The 17,142-nt window shown below is 35.9% G+C and overlaps 1 protein-coding gene across 2 annotated transcripts; it reads right to left on the reverse strand.

Annotated features, from left to right (window-relative positions):
* Positions 1-1,638: 1,638 nt before the first annotated feature.
* Positions 1,639-16,745, reverse strand: PITX2 (paired like homeodomain 2). Of its 2 annotated transcripts, XM_075286334.1 has the most exons (4): positions 16,605-16,745; positions 13,010-13,083; positions 4,255-4,460; positions 1,639-2,652 (listed from the first exon to the last, which is right to left on the reverse strand). In XM_075286334.1, the coding sequence occupies exons 2-4, from the start codon at positions 13,053-13,055 to the stop codon at positions 2,089-2,091; spliced, it is 816 nt and encodes a 271-aa protein (XP_075142435.1). In that variant the 5' UTR covers positions 13,056-13,083; positions 16,605-16,745; the 3' UTR covers positions 1,639-2,088. The 2 variants fall into 2 exon arrangements, with proteins under 2 accessions (XP_075142435.1, XP_075142426.1); XM_075286325.1 differs by lacking the exons at positions 13,010-13,083; positions 16,605-16,745 and adding an exon at positions 5,820-6,282.
* Positions 16,746-17,142: the final 397 nt, after the last annotated feature.

The following is a 17,142-nucleotide window of genomic DNA, read 5'->3' on the forward strand; positions in this document are numbered from 1 at the left end:
GTATATACCATAGGTTATTACAAATAGAAAAGGCTATTATTATTGTTGTTATTGTTATTAATATTTTGTATAAGTTTTGCATCGAAGTGGAAAGCTATGTAAAAGATTTGATTGTGGAAATCACCCGCCATATAATAAACCTGTACTCTGCCCCTGGACATTATACTGGGTAAGAGATTATATACTCGGTATACTTTCTATTTTACATAATAATAAAATACATATGTTACAAGTGGCTGTGTATGACTTTAACAGGCTCATACTGTATAGGAGTTTAGGAATATTTTGCACCCTAATAAAAAACTATCTGCCCGGGTCCTGCATATCAAGAGGGGTCATGTAAGGGTATAAAATACATATGGAGAGCAGATAAATCTTAAAAGAGAGATCAGGTCATTTCACTCACCAGTAATATGTGTTGACACGTTGGAATAAATCGATTAGTAAAGTGGAACAGGAGATCAGAATAAAGAAGCCCCCAGCACAGAGAGGGTCAGGTCTCCCCAGACTAAGGCCTCTTACCCATCTTCTATCGCCGACTTTTATTCCACACAAGACTGTTCTTATTCCATAGGAGTGCAGCCCGACATTACTATGCACTTGTTATCTCCCCAAGGATCACCAAGGAGTGTGATCACCTTATATCCACCCCCTTCTTCCTCAACACCAAGAGGACAAATTTGCAATACACTTCTCCCAATACACAAATCCGTCTGCCTGACCTCCTCCACCAAGACAGTGAGGACAAGGCCCCTCACCTAGCACAGGCCTATCATACGGTCAATGTACAAACTACAGTAAGAGCCGCAGATCAGAGGTCAATACTGCTGGATCCTTAGTGCTGCACATGGATTGCAAGAAGCAGGAAGGGAGCCCACATATGGCCGCTGGTCTGTATAGTGCACAACTAATATTTCATATCTAGCTATCATCTATCTATCTACTATCTATCTAATATTAGCGCACAGTATATCATTTCTGGATTAATATTGTGTAATTATATATCAGGTTACAATGTAATAGAATATTAATATATATATATATATATATATATATATATATATATATATATATATGTATATACACACACATATGTCTTACATTTGGCAACCTTTTACCTCCTAATCACAAGAAATTTTTACACGTTTAACATCCAGAGATTAATCAATGCACTAATTATAATTATCGAAACTGTAAATATTATATGTTTCTAACAAACTACTATTTACATATTGCTAGAATTGCCCCCTCATCTATAGGCGATTCTTAGTACATTACATTATTTCACTCCAGACACTGGGACATTTCCCGAAGAGAATGCTTTTATTGTTAAAGTCGCATTATTTTGCTTTGTTTTGCGCCAAATATATTTTTTTACAAGACAATAATTCGCTTACAACCGGATTTTGCAATGAAATTGAAATAATAAATAATGACATTCCTAATCTACAGTCCAGCGGGTCTATTTTTTATCGGAGGTAAAATTTTCGGGGATTTTGTTTGGTTGGGGAATTCAATTCCGTATTTTGTGTAATGAAAGTAACCTTGAGAATTTGTATGGTGGGAAATAAAGTCCAATGTGTGGTGTGTTACACTGGAGCAGAGTGCACGGTAAATGCTGCACTGTGTGCACAGGGGGCTATTGTCTAGTGAAGCACATACAGATACATCGCTTATATACAGTCACCTGGAGGCAGACTCTGCTTCTCTCCCATGACATGCTTTATTTTAAAGCCTGGTGCATATTCAATAACACTGTAAAGATCATATGACCGACAACTGCTGCTTATAAAATTAATTTGACATTTCAGTATATGTACATCCTTTCAGTCCATTTTAACAATGCTAAACTTAAGAAAAAAAATGAACAAGCTTTAGAGTAACATTAAAATTCCATATCCAGTCAAACGTGTCCATATACATATATATAATTCTCAGTGTCCACTGCAGCCGATATCTTGGAGCCAAGACACTCTTGAGTTTTGCAGTGTAATAACATTTTCTCCTTTATTATATAGAGTCCACATGTGATGAGTCTTTGAAGAAAGGATGGTTCCCATATAGTATACATACATGCACATCTATACATCACACGGGTCTGTCCACAGCATACTGACACGCACTGAGATTGGATCCAGGGTTCTGGACACTGGCATATCCAAAACTAGAGTGCTGCTTAGCTTTGAGTCTAAGGCTTGCCAGGCTGGAGTTACATGTGTCCCTGTACACATAGGGGGGCGTTGGGGGGGCATAAGGGCAAGCTGGCGTTGGCACGGCAGAATTCAGAGAAGGGTTGCTCAAGTTATTCAGGTTATTCAAGCTGTTAAGGCTGGAGCCTGGCACCCCAGTGACTGCAGAGGGCACCATGCTGGAGGACATGCTCATGGAGGAGATGGAGTTGGGTGATGAGAACATACTTTGTGAGGATAAGGGGTTTACATTCATAGAGTTGAAGAAAGGAAAACTTTTGGTAGAAAGTGAGGCCGAGGTGAGGCCCTTGGCTGCCCAGTTGTTGTAAGAGTACCCGGGGTACATGTCGTCATAGGGTTGCATGAGCCCATTAAATTGAGGCCCGAAGCCGTTCTTGCACAGTTCTGCTTGCTGGTTCCTTTCCCTCTTTCTCCATTTAGCTCTGCGGTTCTTGAACCAAACCTGTAGCACAAAAATACAATACATTATCACCTATGGAAATCTATACGGTATACTAATTCTGTGCCTCAGTCCTTACTGAATGTGGACTCCATCTGGATCTCTAGAAAAGTCTAAAGCAGTTTTAGATATCTCTAGATAGCAAAATATCTCACTTTGCTATATATTAAAGGGTCATGTAAAATAAAGGATTGTTCATTCCAATGTGCTATGAATAAAACCTTCATTGCAGCAAAAAAAATAAAAAACAATATAAAAAAAACGCCGTGTGTTTGTGGAGGAAACAGGACTGTCTGCTCTGATCCCCTGTGCTAATCTGTCCTGTCTGCTGAAGAACTTCTGACCCAACTTGTCCTCTTTGCAGCTTCTTGGCAGGACTTGTCTTCTAACTGCGAGCTAAATAAGATCCCTGAGTCGCACAGACAATGGCGGATCAATGTGAATACACATCCAGGGTGTGAGACTTGTCAAGCACCCTCCTGCTGGGTGAGTTTGTGTATTGGAGCAGTCCCTGTGTCTCTCCTGTTTACACTAGACATGTTGTACACTACACATCCCTGCTAACTGGACCATTAATCCCTGGCACTCCATTGACAAGAACCACATTAGCCTGCACTTATCATCACAAAATGGACCTAATTCCAGCTGAAAAGATATGAAGGATCCTCCCTGATAAAATACCTGCTGCTCCCTACTAGTCAGCCATGTCCTTCATTTTCATTCATGCACTTCATTCTTCTCACCACCCATACACATAGCATCTGTATTATTGTAGGCCTTGAAAAGCTCCATAAAATGTTCTTTCCAAAATGTTACAATGATTCCTGGGTTAATATTTGCGCCTATTTTGCCCCTGACACACACTTTGCAGATTGTCTTTCAAGGCTGTTTTCATAGGTTTCAGGTGCTATAAATCTTATCTTTTCCAAGCAGGAGATTATATGCAGCCAGGTTAGATTTGCTCAGTAAAGCAGGACTCTTGAAATGAGTAGCATTCAGCATATATTGATATTTCTCTCTCTTTGAACGTGTGGAAGATTACAAATATCAATTCAAAGCTGTAAAATTCTCAGATGTTGGAAAGCAATTCAGAGTCTGGCCCCAAGAGACAACTTATGTCCAAATAGCACATCATTATTAGAAGGAAGGCTTCAAATGCGCCTGTATTATATTATAGTTAGAATGTATCTGGATAAGGAAGCCATCGGGCATTTAGTTCGGTTATTATTAATATTTTCGTTATTATCATTATTGCTATTTATGTTGAATAATATCCTAATATAATATATTGAAACTAATTTAATTAATTGGAAACATAACCACAAGCTTCAAACGAATGGCGAATATAATTTCATTTTTATCTGACCAAAGAATATATATATATATATATATATATATATATATATATATATATAATATACATATATATTCATTCACAAACACACACACACATATATATATATATATATATATATATATATGGTATATATGTATGTATAAATATACATATATATATATATATATATATATATATATATATATATATATATATATATATACATATATTTTATATATACAGCATTTTTTTAACATGCCAGTCCTTACCCTAACACGGGCCTCTGTCAGGTTGGTCCATACAGCAATCTCCTCTCTGGTAGACATGTCAGGGTAGCGGTTCCTCTGGAAGGTGGCCTCCAGCTCCTGTAACTGCTGGCTGGTGAAATGAGTTCTCTGTCTGCGTTGCCTCTTCTTTTTGGAGGGATCATCGGCGCTATTATCGTCATTTTTACTTTGGTGGGTTTTATCTTTGTCTGTTAAATATAAGAATAAACCAAAATTTTATTATTTTATCTCCGACTCTAAAAATATTATTTATTATTGAATATATATATATATATATATATATATATATATATATATATATATATATATATATATATATATATATTATATATATGGCCAACTAATGAGCTTTGCCCCTTTGGCCTGGTGAGACCAGCAGAGGGTTCGCCTACAAATCCAGTAAATCCCCAATAGCTCAAGGCTGTGGATTATAGTCCCCTGACTGCAAAAGTGGAGCAACAATGCTATACACATTTAATAAACGCAATGAATGAACATTGTACTGATTGTCTTATTGAAATGGACAATAGGTATTAAACAGATCAGTACGTTCTCTGCTCTTCTTATCTTTTGCTCATTCTTGGTCATTTCTATTTTATCATAATGTGCAGATTAGTTGATCCTCAGGAGCAGCAATGCACAAGAGCACATGAGTCATTTAAGACAAGTTGTAGTCATTCCAGATATTTACTAAAACTTATCACACTGCGGTTATGGAGTTGGATGAAGGACAATTTTATGGCACTACGTACAATCTGTCACACAAGTCAGTACAACAAGAGAAGTAAATCACTACCCTGCAATGTATTGCACAGTATAGTGTGTCACCTCTGTCATTCACTGCAATATTCCCACTATCTAAGACTATATCTAAGACTGTAGAAACATAAACTAAAAGCTCCATCCTACTGAGGCAGAATTACCGCACACCAACTCCTATACACACAGGACTATTCTCCTACACACAGGGATCTAATAGTACTTTCTCATATTACTTCTACAAATAAAGAGCTAATAATAGTTTCTCATAGGAAATAGATTTCTATGCAGTTGTGATAAATAATAGCAATGCGAGTTATGTTATTACTGCAGCTAAATATAACAATAGTTATTGCCACGGTCATATTATGGATAATAATAAATGGAAAAACATACTGTAGAGAATTATAAAGAGCACTATTAATATTATAATACTAGTTATTGATATGGTCATGTTATAAATACTAATAAACAGGAAAAACATATTATAGAGCACTACTAATATTAATATACTAATATTATAATACTAGTTATTGCCATGGTCATGTTATGAATACAAAAACACAGAAAAACAGATTTCTAAACATAATAAGGAGCACTACTATTATAATATTGACCAGAATTATTAAACTGCTCTAATACTAAATATTGCAAATAATAAAATCACTACTACTAATATCAATAACAATAATAGTCATGATTAGAAACAATAAAGACAAGTGCATAGAGTGGTGTAATGAATTGTGTGCTGGTGGTGACATGGTATGTGTATGGTGGCCGGGTCTTACCTACAGCCTCAGGACTGGAGGTGTCAGAGATGGTGTGCACCTCCAGTCTCTGCTTACACTCCACAGAGCGCTGCCCCAGTGAGGATGCCATGGAGAGCAGGGTGACTGACTGCTGATGGGCAGATGCTGAGGCCAGCTTACTCCCGGGTAAGTGCTCCAAGTGTAAGGGGTCTTTCATAGAGTTCATGGAAGAGGTGGGTGAGTGTGTGAGCAGGGAGCCTTCCCAACAGATCCAAGGGATTACAAAGGAACAATCCTCTATGGCAGGGATTGAGCTTCACTTCCACTGTGAGTCCAACTGGTGGCACCAGAATGTAGCAGAGGTGACAGTGTGCAGCAGCACAGACTAGTGAGGAGCTGTCACCGGCAGTCCACTATGCAGTCATGTTACAGCTGGAGGCTCCTCTAGAGCAGCAGCAGGCAGTGCATGGTATAGTAATGGCCGGTCATCCAGCACTAGTGACAATGGACAGGCAGTCAGAGCTCAGCAGCTTCCCTGTTTCACTAACATCTTAAACCAGAGCTGTGTCCTACCCCGCCGCCTGACGTCGCACCAGCATCCCCCTCCCCACACTGCCGTGGGCACGCCCAGCACAGCCGCCCCGGCCAATCACAGCCTCGCCCCGCTGGGCAGGGTTACCGTAATTATAGACACCAATCCGCACTGTGCCAGGGAGGGAATGCAGGCCGGGGGCTCAATGCACGATTGTCAGCATAGTATAGCCTGCAGCGGAGAGGTGGCTGGCCTGGCACTGGGGGCTCTGCTAATGTCATACAGTCTATATTACTAATATTCTGGATTATTAATCCTACAATACCATGGACAGAACACAGGCAGGTAACATAATAATGCAATAAACGTCCCACAAATCTCCAGTCAGCTCCACATGACTATATTAAGGCACATTACTAATCTGGAATCCCCGTACAGTTATGGTCCCATAAATATGGACACTAAGCAGTGGGGCTGAGGGGTCCTGATGGCTGAGGGTCTGACCTTCCTCACAAGAGGTTTATGTGTATATACAGGGCAGCATTCCAGCTAGTCTATATACTGACAATTTTATGCGCATAGCACTGGGGAAAATAGCTTCTTTATATTGTATTCCATATATATATGTATGTACATTTATGTACATCGAGCTCCATGGAAATGTCTGCCAATACCAAACATCACAAGAAGAAGAAGACATCACAATTACCTCTGCCCTATATCCCTCCAAGACCTCTAATCTGACACTGACAGGATGTGGAAAGCAGACAGCGATCAAGATCTTTATCAAGATATATGTCAGCATTATATCCTCCAACCATAGAAGTGTCCCTGCAACTGGGATAGCTCACCCGTCTACACGTCTACATCCTATCAATCTACCTATAGTCATAGTCTGCCTGTGTCCAGCCTATCTGCCTATCTATTATCTATCTATCTATCTATCTATCTATCTATCTATCTCCTATCTATCTATCTATCTATCTATCTATCTATCTATCTATCTATCTCTGCCTATCTATCTATCTATCTATCTATCTATCTGTCTGTCTATCAATCATTCTTTACCAATATACCCTTTCTAATACAGAACAAACTGCATCAGTGATATGTATTAACTATCTGTTATTCTGTTATCTATATTAAACTACATGTATCCATTTTATCTGATCTATTATTAGCTACCATATTAAACGATTTGCATTTAACCACTCCGTCTGTAATTTTGTGATTAATGTCTATATATCTAATTATATCCATTGAGCTGTATTTTAATTTACAGTTATCTATCTATCTATCTATCTATCTATCTATCTATCTATCTATCTATCATCTCTATCATCTATCATTATTGTTTACATTTCTGTATTATATCTCTAACAACTATTTATCGAATATCTATCTATCGATCTATCTATCTATCTATCTATCTATCTATCTATCTATTAATCATCTATGTATCCATCCATTATCTATCTATCTATCTATCTATCTATCTATCTATCTATCTATCATCTATCCTTATTTTTTTACATTGTGTATGTCATATCTATATTACATCTATTTCGTGTCTATTTATATACCTTCTACCCATATTAAATATCTATTATCTGTTTATCTACCCCTATTTCAATTTCTATTTTATATCTATCTTACATTTATTTATCACGTACATCTTTACCGATTTTCTATAATCTATCTATCTATCTATCTATCTATCTATCTATCTATCTATCTATCTCCTATCCTATCTATCTATCTATCTATCTATCTATCTATCTCCTATCTATCTATCTATCTATCTATCTATCTATCTATCTATCTATCTATCTATCTCCTATCCTATCTATCTATCTATCTATCTATCTATCTATCTATCTATCTATCTATCTATCTATCTATCTTTCTGTCCTCCCCTATTTTGTAATCGTTTACCTTATATCTACCTTCCATCTATTTATCTGGCTCATTTTTTATGGATTTGTCTAGCTATCTTCTTTCACATTGCGGTATGAGAGAATACAATGTCTTGCCATAAGTTTGTCTTGCGTTGATCTTTATTTGAGGGTTGTATCCCTGAGATTTGGCGCAGGATCTCGCAGACCCCACAGCATTTCTTCAGAGACAATGCTCTTACATTGTGTAGTGCCTTTTAATCTGATAAGACTCTAATTTGCTTAAGTCTCTTAAATGGGGGTTTAGACCAGCCCTAGCCGTTTTCTTATTGAATTCTCAGTAATTCCCAGCAGATCATAAAGTATATGTGTAAAGTAAATATTTCCACTTTGTGCACTGCGGCTGATGACCTGTAACTGAGTCAATATGAATTTGGATCAATCTTGCACTGTTTGTGTATGAAGTATATGTGCAGTGACAGGGGTGTCTGATGTGATCATTAGGGATGGCCTCCAATATTTCAGGCCTGCTGAGAGTTAGCACCATTCCACGCTAGTATACTGTATGGCTACATCTCTGGGGTGAACCCGATCCAATGATCGTTTAGATTAGATCTCGGCTCATATCTATAATTATATGAGTCTGAAGTGTATTGTGCATCATTTCAGTGTGTATTTGTGGGAGAGAAAGCAGAAGGACAATCTACTAGAGATCTTATAGTACGTCAAGCTTTATACATGAAAACAACCAGAGCAGGTACTTTGTAGTATCATTTTACACAGGGTACAAGTGTGTCAAGTGAAATAAACACATATGGATTTGTATGGAAGATTGTAAAGCAGCTCTGTCCTCCTCCATATACACCGTGCTGTCAATGTCTCCAGGGTCCACAATTAATAACAGCAGACTATTAGTTTCATCCTGCCTATAATACTCCTATCTATGCCAGATTGCAGAGATCTAATAGTATGGGTGGTGAAGACCCCCCTCTAACCTGACACTGCCTATCTTCTGCCTATATAGACACAATAAAAGAATAAACACACAAACAAACCTATTTTATCTTATTACTTATTATTGCGCTATAATAACCCATCATCATGTATGGGGCATACATTGTAAATCCTATGTATAATGATAGAGAGAGTATCATTTATGAGTTATGCTGAAACTATATATACAGAATCATTTTATCATCAGGCATAGGCCCACTTGTCATAATTCCTTCCAGCATAGGACAAAATACGCATGCGACAAAAAGTGGCACCAGCTGCCGAATAAATAATCACAAACAGATAGATGCCAGAGAACGTGCCCGACTTCATTGCATCTTCGTTAAATCATATATATATATATATATATATATATATATATATATATATATATGTTTTGTTGAAATCAGAGTTAGATAGAGAGAGAAAGAGAGCGATTGCTATATATATATATATATATATATATATATATATATATATATATAGAGCAATCGCTCTCTTTCTCTCTCTATCTAACTCTGATTTCAACAAAACTCATAATTGGTCCTCTCTCTATACATCATTGTACATAGGCTATGTAATTTATTTGTGCAATAATTTATCCTGATTTCGATGTTTTTCTAAAAATCCTCCTTTATCCAGATAGTATCTGCGCTGCTCCAGCTACTGACACATAATATATCGACATGTCATGTCACGATTTCCCAGACATTGTCAGCTAAAGACTTGATAAAAACGCATTTTTAGCGAAAGTTATAATTTTTCTATCTAGTATCTGTGCTCCTTCCAAGTACAGATCATCCAATATCCTCTTATTTGTGATGCCACATTCAGCTCGATTATTATTATTAGTAAACCCCAAAAATTCACCAAATGACTACTTGTAACTCCGGGCAACTCTAAGGCTATGTTCGGGTGTATAGTGTGCTATCGAATATGATGTGATATAATTCACTATATCTGACATGAGGGCAGGCACAGGACCTTGCTCTGGGCCAGGGGTTAATGCAATGCCAGTGGTCCCTGTGTCATGTATACAGTTTATTGCCATAATATTTCCCTAATAGATAAATTGCTCCTGCCATGTGATAAGACATATCCTAGATTATTGGCCATTCTCCTGGATGGAGAGCCATTAATTACCATTCAGTCAATATTAGGCAAACGACTCTGCTTTCTCCATAGGATTAAGCAGACATCAGATTGTTCCATTAGTTTATTCCTGCTCACGAAAGAAGCTTTGCTTGTACATTTCTAGTTCCCTGGAGTCATCTCAGCATCTCCTGAATATATTATATTATTATCATTATCATTACTGGGGAGAACATACTACAGAGAGCTAGCACTCAATGATTCTAATTAGAAGCCTATTAATTACAGCAATCTAATAAACTAGCTGCAAATATTTCAGGGGAAATATATAGAATGTAGTTATGGCGATAGACTTTGGGAACATGCAATATTGGATTCAATATAAAGTGCAAAAATAAACTAAATAAACAACAAAGCAAAATCACCAACCTAACATTAAGTCTAGTAAAAACGAAATTGATATCAGGTAAAATCGGTGTTAAACTGTACAAGATATATATATATATATATATATATATATATATATATATATATATATATAATTATATATATATATATATATATATATATATATATATATAAGATATATATATATATATATATATATATATATATATATATATATATATATATATAATTATCTAGCATAAAATAAAAGATACCAGATTTAGATGTGTGTTCGAACAAACAAATAATTGTGTGTATTATATAGTTAAATACATTGAGATCCCTGGGTATATTTCCGTACAGTTGTACTTATTTCTATAATAATAATAATAATAATAATAATAATAATAAATTTATTATTATTATTATTATTAATAATAATAATAATAATCAACACAAATAGGAAAATACAATTGTGAAATCGTCCTAGATTTACAGAAAACAGGAAATTTGACCCACAGTACAAGAACGAATGTGTAAAGTCAGGATGTCATGTAATATATGGGGCAGGGGGAGATATATGGAGCGGTGTGGTGTGAGGAAGACCACCTGTGTCTACTCCAAGGATTAATGAGGCTGCGGCACTGGCAGGGTTAATTTCATTGCCAGGACAACAGACTGGACCGATTAGCTGCTAGAATAGAGATTGGTGGAATATTACATATCTGTATATCTGTATCACTAGTGTATACTGCAAGGAGAAGCAGAGAAATTCTTGGCTTCAATAATCGTTTCTGTACTTATAGTTTATGATTTTATATATATATATATATATATATATATATATATACATACATATATATATATATATATATATATATATATATATATATATTTAGATAGATAATTTGTATATATACATACATTTATATACAACTCAGTTTTTGATGCGATGTACATATCATATATATAATATATCGAATGTATTTTTAATATATATATATATATATATTTACATCATGACTTTTATGAATATATATATATATATATATATATATATATATATATATATATATATATTTGAGGTTCTGTTGAACTGAAACGTTGCACATAGACCTCTTTTCTCATTGAATTGTTGTGTGCTGCCCCGTTTTTTTTTGCTTTTTGATAATTTAGTCAATTACTAGAGTATATATATATATATATATATATATATATATATATATATATATATATGTATATGTCACGATACTATAGAATAATTCATTTTATTTTCCGTGTTCCTTTGTTTTTACCGGCTATATGCTCATTCAGCTACATTAATTCCCCTGCCACAGATAACAAATTAAAGAGTTTTTCAGCCATAATATTGGAAGTATTTTTTCTACATCTTTACTATGACCTAAATTAAATTAGGTCACCTAATGACAAAATACATGAAACCTGGACCCAAGACTTAAACATCCCCACATCACTGTAAGAGATCGGTCACGGCTTTGGTTCTTGCCACTACCTCTGTCTGACAGCAGGGGGCGCTCTATGATTACCCTTGTAAGCTCGCAGCTCTGTCTATACAGGCCCAGACTTATGGCAAGGCTTGTAAGCTGCATCCAATAGATGGTAACTGTGGCTTCTGCCATCTTAATAAACTGCATTATCGCGATATTGTTCTGCTCTTCCATATCACTTAAATATTCTTATTATAACCTGTATATTTGTGTTCATCTTGTTCTGAATGTACAAATATGTCATTGGTATAGAAGAAAACCGAGTTATACTTTTGTGTCAAGAAATAAATGAAGAAGAAATTCTCTGTTTGCTTCTTCTTTTTTCTTCCTTTCCTTCCCCGGCTATACTGGTGGGGGAATGGGATTTCGGTTGTATAGATCAATGTCTGTTTATCTTGCCATATGTGCAATATGCATGCAAACATGACATATTTTGTTAAACCTTGGGTAAATTTATAGCTTATGTTTGAAGTGTCTTCATGCCCTGTTTTTCCTATCTTGCTTTACAGATACAGAGTGTGAGGACTGCCATGTATTCTGCCATCCACCCTCACTAGTTCTTTTTGCTATCTTGTGTTCTCTTTTGTAGCCAAAAGTCACCTTTCTCCAAAGCTAAGTCCCCTCCACCTCAGAGGTCCAGATAGAAAGAACATTAGACTACAGAAGAGTCTCTCACTGCATTGGCTTCTCTCTTTTCTTTACCCGAAAATACCATAACATCAGGCTGGGTTCTCATTGTCCTTTTTTTTGCTGCACATCTTAATATTTCCACAGCACATTTATGTCACATCATTGCACAGCAGACTTCATCTTTGTTCTTACCTAATTGGACACAAGCTGTCACCAACTTGCGACAGTTAGACTCCATGCCAAATACTCTCAGTCACTGGGAAATACTGAAAGGCAAAGCAGAAATAGAGTTGTTGTTTTTTTTTAATTTTTATAAAGCATTAAGTAAATCAGTCATATATAAAATCATCAAAATAGTGCAGCTAAATACCAATAGTTCTTGTTATTGTTGTTATATTATTGACTTATTATTAATTCGAATATATATATATATATATATATATATATATATATATTCTGTAATAATAATAATAATAATAATAATAATAATATAACACTAACAATATAATGTGAAATATTGATAATGTTCTAGCATTTATATTTAGCATAAACATTATTATCATTATGTGTATCATAAATTACACAATTGTAATAATTATTGACATAATAAGCAATATGAGTGAAAAATGTTTATTAGCAACAGACAATTTAACACCTTCTCAAAGTCAGAATTTCTGTAGTTTTGATGAAGTTAATCGATTAAATATAAATTATAATATTACTATGTATTAGTACAAGTAGTCATTTTACATTTCGGCCAATTGTATTTTATTGGAAGTATATTCTATATATTTCATCTTTCAGTTATATACATTATAACAATTAACCTTTTTGATAACAAATCAGACCTATATACAATGACATACAGTGACATAAGAATGGAAAGTTCCCTCATATACAGACTCTATACAGACTTCTCTTTATCTTTGCTGTTTTTGTAGGAATGTAATGCCTTATACAGCCCTATCATTTCCATCAGAGGCTATTTTAGTAAATTACCTTTTAATTAACAGGCCAGATATCGGCCTATAGCACAGTGTGTACAGTGCTTTATTTTCTCCTGACAGGATAGTGAAGCTGCTGTACTAGAAGCAATACCATAAACTCATATGGTGCATGGAAAGTTCTGCAGTGTTGGTGGATTCTAGCCTGCACCATAGTAGTGTAGTATAGTGTGGTTATAATGTGACAACGTATAGTGTGGTTATAGTGTGACAACATGTAGTGTAGTATAGTGTGACAACATGTAGTGTAGTATAGTGTGGTTATAATGTGAAAACGTAGTGTAGTATAGTGTGAAAACATGTAGTGTAGTATAGTGTGACAACATGTAATGTAGTATAGTGTGACAACATGTAGTGTAGTATAGTGTGACAACATGTAGTGTAGTATAGTGTGACAACATGTAATGTAGTATAGTGTGGTTACATGTAGTGTGGTTATAATGTGACAACATGTAGTGTAGTATAGTGTGACAACATGTAGTGTAGTATAGTGTGGTTATAGTGTGACTACATGTAGTGTGTGGGGTGATATTAGACAAGCTGCAGTCACTACAGGTTTACACTCATGTTCAGTGTCCCCCTCTTGTTCCCAGGCTGGGGCCAGGGAGAAGCAGAAGTTTGGCTGCCCAGATTGGATGATTGTGCAGTAAAATCACAGGATTAGAGGCTGATTGAGATGTCTGTTGGTGAGATATTAGAAAATTCATTATCCCAGCTCTCTCCTCCTAACTCGATATGAAGTAACACAGATGGGATTTTATTAGGCCAGGCTTGGAATGTTTACTTATGATAATTTGGGAGGAAATTTGCATGTCATCATCTTGGTAATCTTTTCTCTCCTTTAATGTCTGCATTGGCTCATGATTACTTCATGTCTGCATTGATGCAGGATTCTGACCTGGAGCTGCGGCCTAACTATTACAATGATCTTTGTATTTCATCTGTATGATGGTCACCAGATCACAGCTCAGCATCCAGGCAGTAAGTAGCATTATTCTCTGTGTTTAATGTACACATCCTTCTACAAATTATATATAGATATATTAATATATGTATATACAGCAGGTATTTAATGGCAGTAATAAGATAAACAGAGCCCCCACACTTTCACCATACATACATATTACACACAATTCTATTTTTGTCTATCTATCTATCTATCTATCTATCTATCTATCTATCTATCTATCTCTATCATATTTCTCAATTATCTTTTTTTCTGTCTCTATCTACACACAAATACACATATTAATCTCATAAATGCAAAGTAACATTTTATATATTTTTTTAAAATACATTTAACAAATATAGCTAAAAACTACTAATATAGTTGCACATTCTTTATACATTACAGTACATTAATATCTACATATGTCTATAGACATACAGCTATAGCTTTATTGAGGCTATGTATACAGCAGATAATCTATGGCGTTATGTTGTGCTGTCACAGGTAGTAGGTGTGAGTTCACACTAGAGCAGGCCTATTTACAGTACAATGCACTAGGTTGTAAACACTTGGAGAACTGACTGGACCACCAACCTGCTGCTACTCCACTTTACTCCACTTTGCGGTGAAATTGAAAGAATATTATTTTCATGCTTGATTCATAAATACACAATTTCCATTCTCTATCCCAGCTGTTGTAGCAGTGAAACTTCTAATGTGTTTTATGCCCTATAGCCAACCAGTCTGCTGTAAAAATTATTGCAGACACTTAAACACAACAAGTATCAAACAGTCCACTTCTGTGCACACAGGGCTGGGGCCCAATGAAAAAGCAAAGGAAAATGAGATATGTAATTTTATGTCTGGGGCACATTTAGCAATATTTCACACATATCAGTATCCTCAGATCTCCAACCATCTGGACTTGCTTTGTCTTGTGTTACAGACTCGCCTGACATTCTAGGGAAGTGCTGGGGTTAACTTTCACACAATAGCCAGTAGTACTTTCCATGGTTTGGAGAGCAGGACATAATATACAGTGGATACAGATATAGCAGAGTTTGACGTGTGGCACAATTTATCGCTAGATCACAGAATGTCCTATTTAGTTCAAGTAAATAATATTCAGAAAGTTCAATCAACTATCTATCTTTCTAACTATCGATCTATCTATCTATCTATCTATCTATCTATCTATCTATCTATCTATCTATCTATCTATCTATCATCTATTCGTCTATCATCTATCTATCTATCTATCTATCTATCTATCTCCTATCTATTTATCTATCCATCTATTATCTATCTATCTATCTATCTATCTATCTATCTATCTATCTATCTATCATCTATTCGTCTATCTATCATCTATCTATCTATCTATCTATCTATCTATCTATCTATCTATCTATCTATCCGTCTATCTATATATCTAGGAACGATATATGGGAACATTATAGTGGAGTTCCCTGATCTATCTTGGGACTTTTCTCCATTCACATAATGTTCAGAGAATAGAGGCCTAACTTCTTCACACTGTCCTGGTCCAGCACTACAATAATAAGAGATTCCCGGTAGATCTCTATATTACAGGAAGGGTTGTGTAGTATGTACATTTAGTGCTTATAGGAGAATGCATATAGATGACACTATAATGTGCACTTCCATGCGTTACCGCTTTTACACACTGCATTGTACAGGCAGTAAAAGGGATTAGATGTCAGGAGAGAAATCCTACACAGTATAGGCCCCAGGTGGAACCAATGTGTGACCTTTCCTGATCTCACATCTTTACATTACAGCAGGGGTATTATAGTAGTAGCTGTGTACTTACTGTGCCTATGGATGAACTAGTCTATGGAGAGCTCCTCACTGCAGTCTTGTATAGGACATCACACATAAAAGCCTGCAAGAGAATCCAATGTTGTAGAAAGCAGAAGAAAAGTCCCAAGTTTGTGAAAGGTTCCTGGTAAGAGTGAGATGAGAGGTGGCTGTCCCTGGTCTCTTCCCCTCTCTCTCTCCTCTATGTGTCTCTCTCTCTGCAGTGGGAATGACGTGACGTCAGCAGAGATTCCACCAAACTCAGGCAGGAGGGAGGAGAGGGTCAGGGGAGGGGGAGGAGGGCACCCAAAATCTCCACACCGGGTCACAGCAAAGAGAAAACGGGATTAATAAGAAGGACAATGACATGTATAGTGCACACACTGTCACACATTTGTGCTCTACTATACTACTCATATATACATAATGATATATACTATATATATCACAATGAAGCGTCTGCTCTGCACATGGGGATGTCACAAGAATAAAATGTGAAAGAGACAGGGAAGCAAAGTGAAAGTCTGAATAATCCTACCAAAATTCTAATT

This window comes from Leptodactylus fuscus, chromosome 1 (genome assembly GCF_031893055.1).
Source record: "Leptodactylus fuscus isolate aLepFus1 chromosome 1, aLepFus1.hap2, whole genome shotgun sequence".
Taxonomy (NCBI): Eukaryota; Metazoa; Chordata; class Amphibia; order Anura; family Leptodactylidae; genus Leptodactylus; species Leptodactylus fuscus.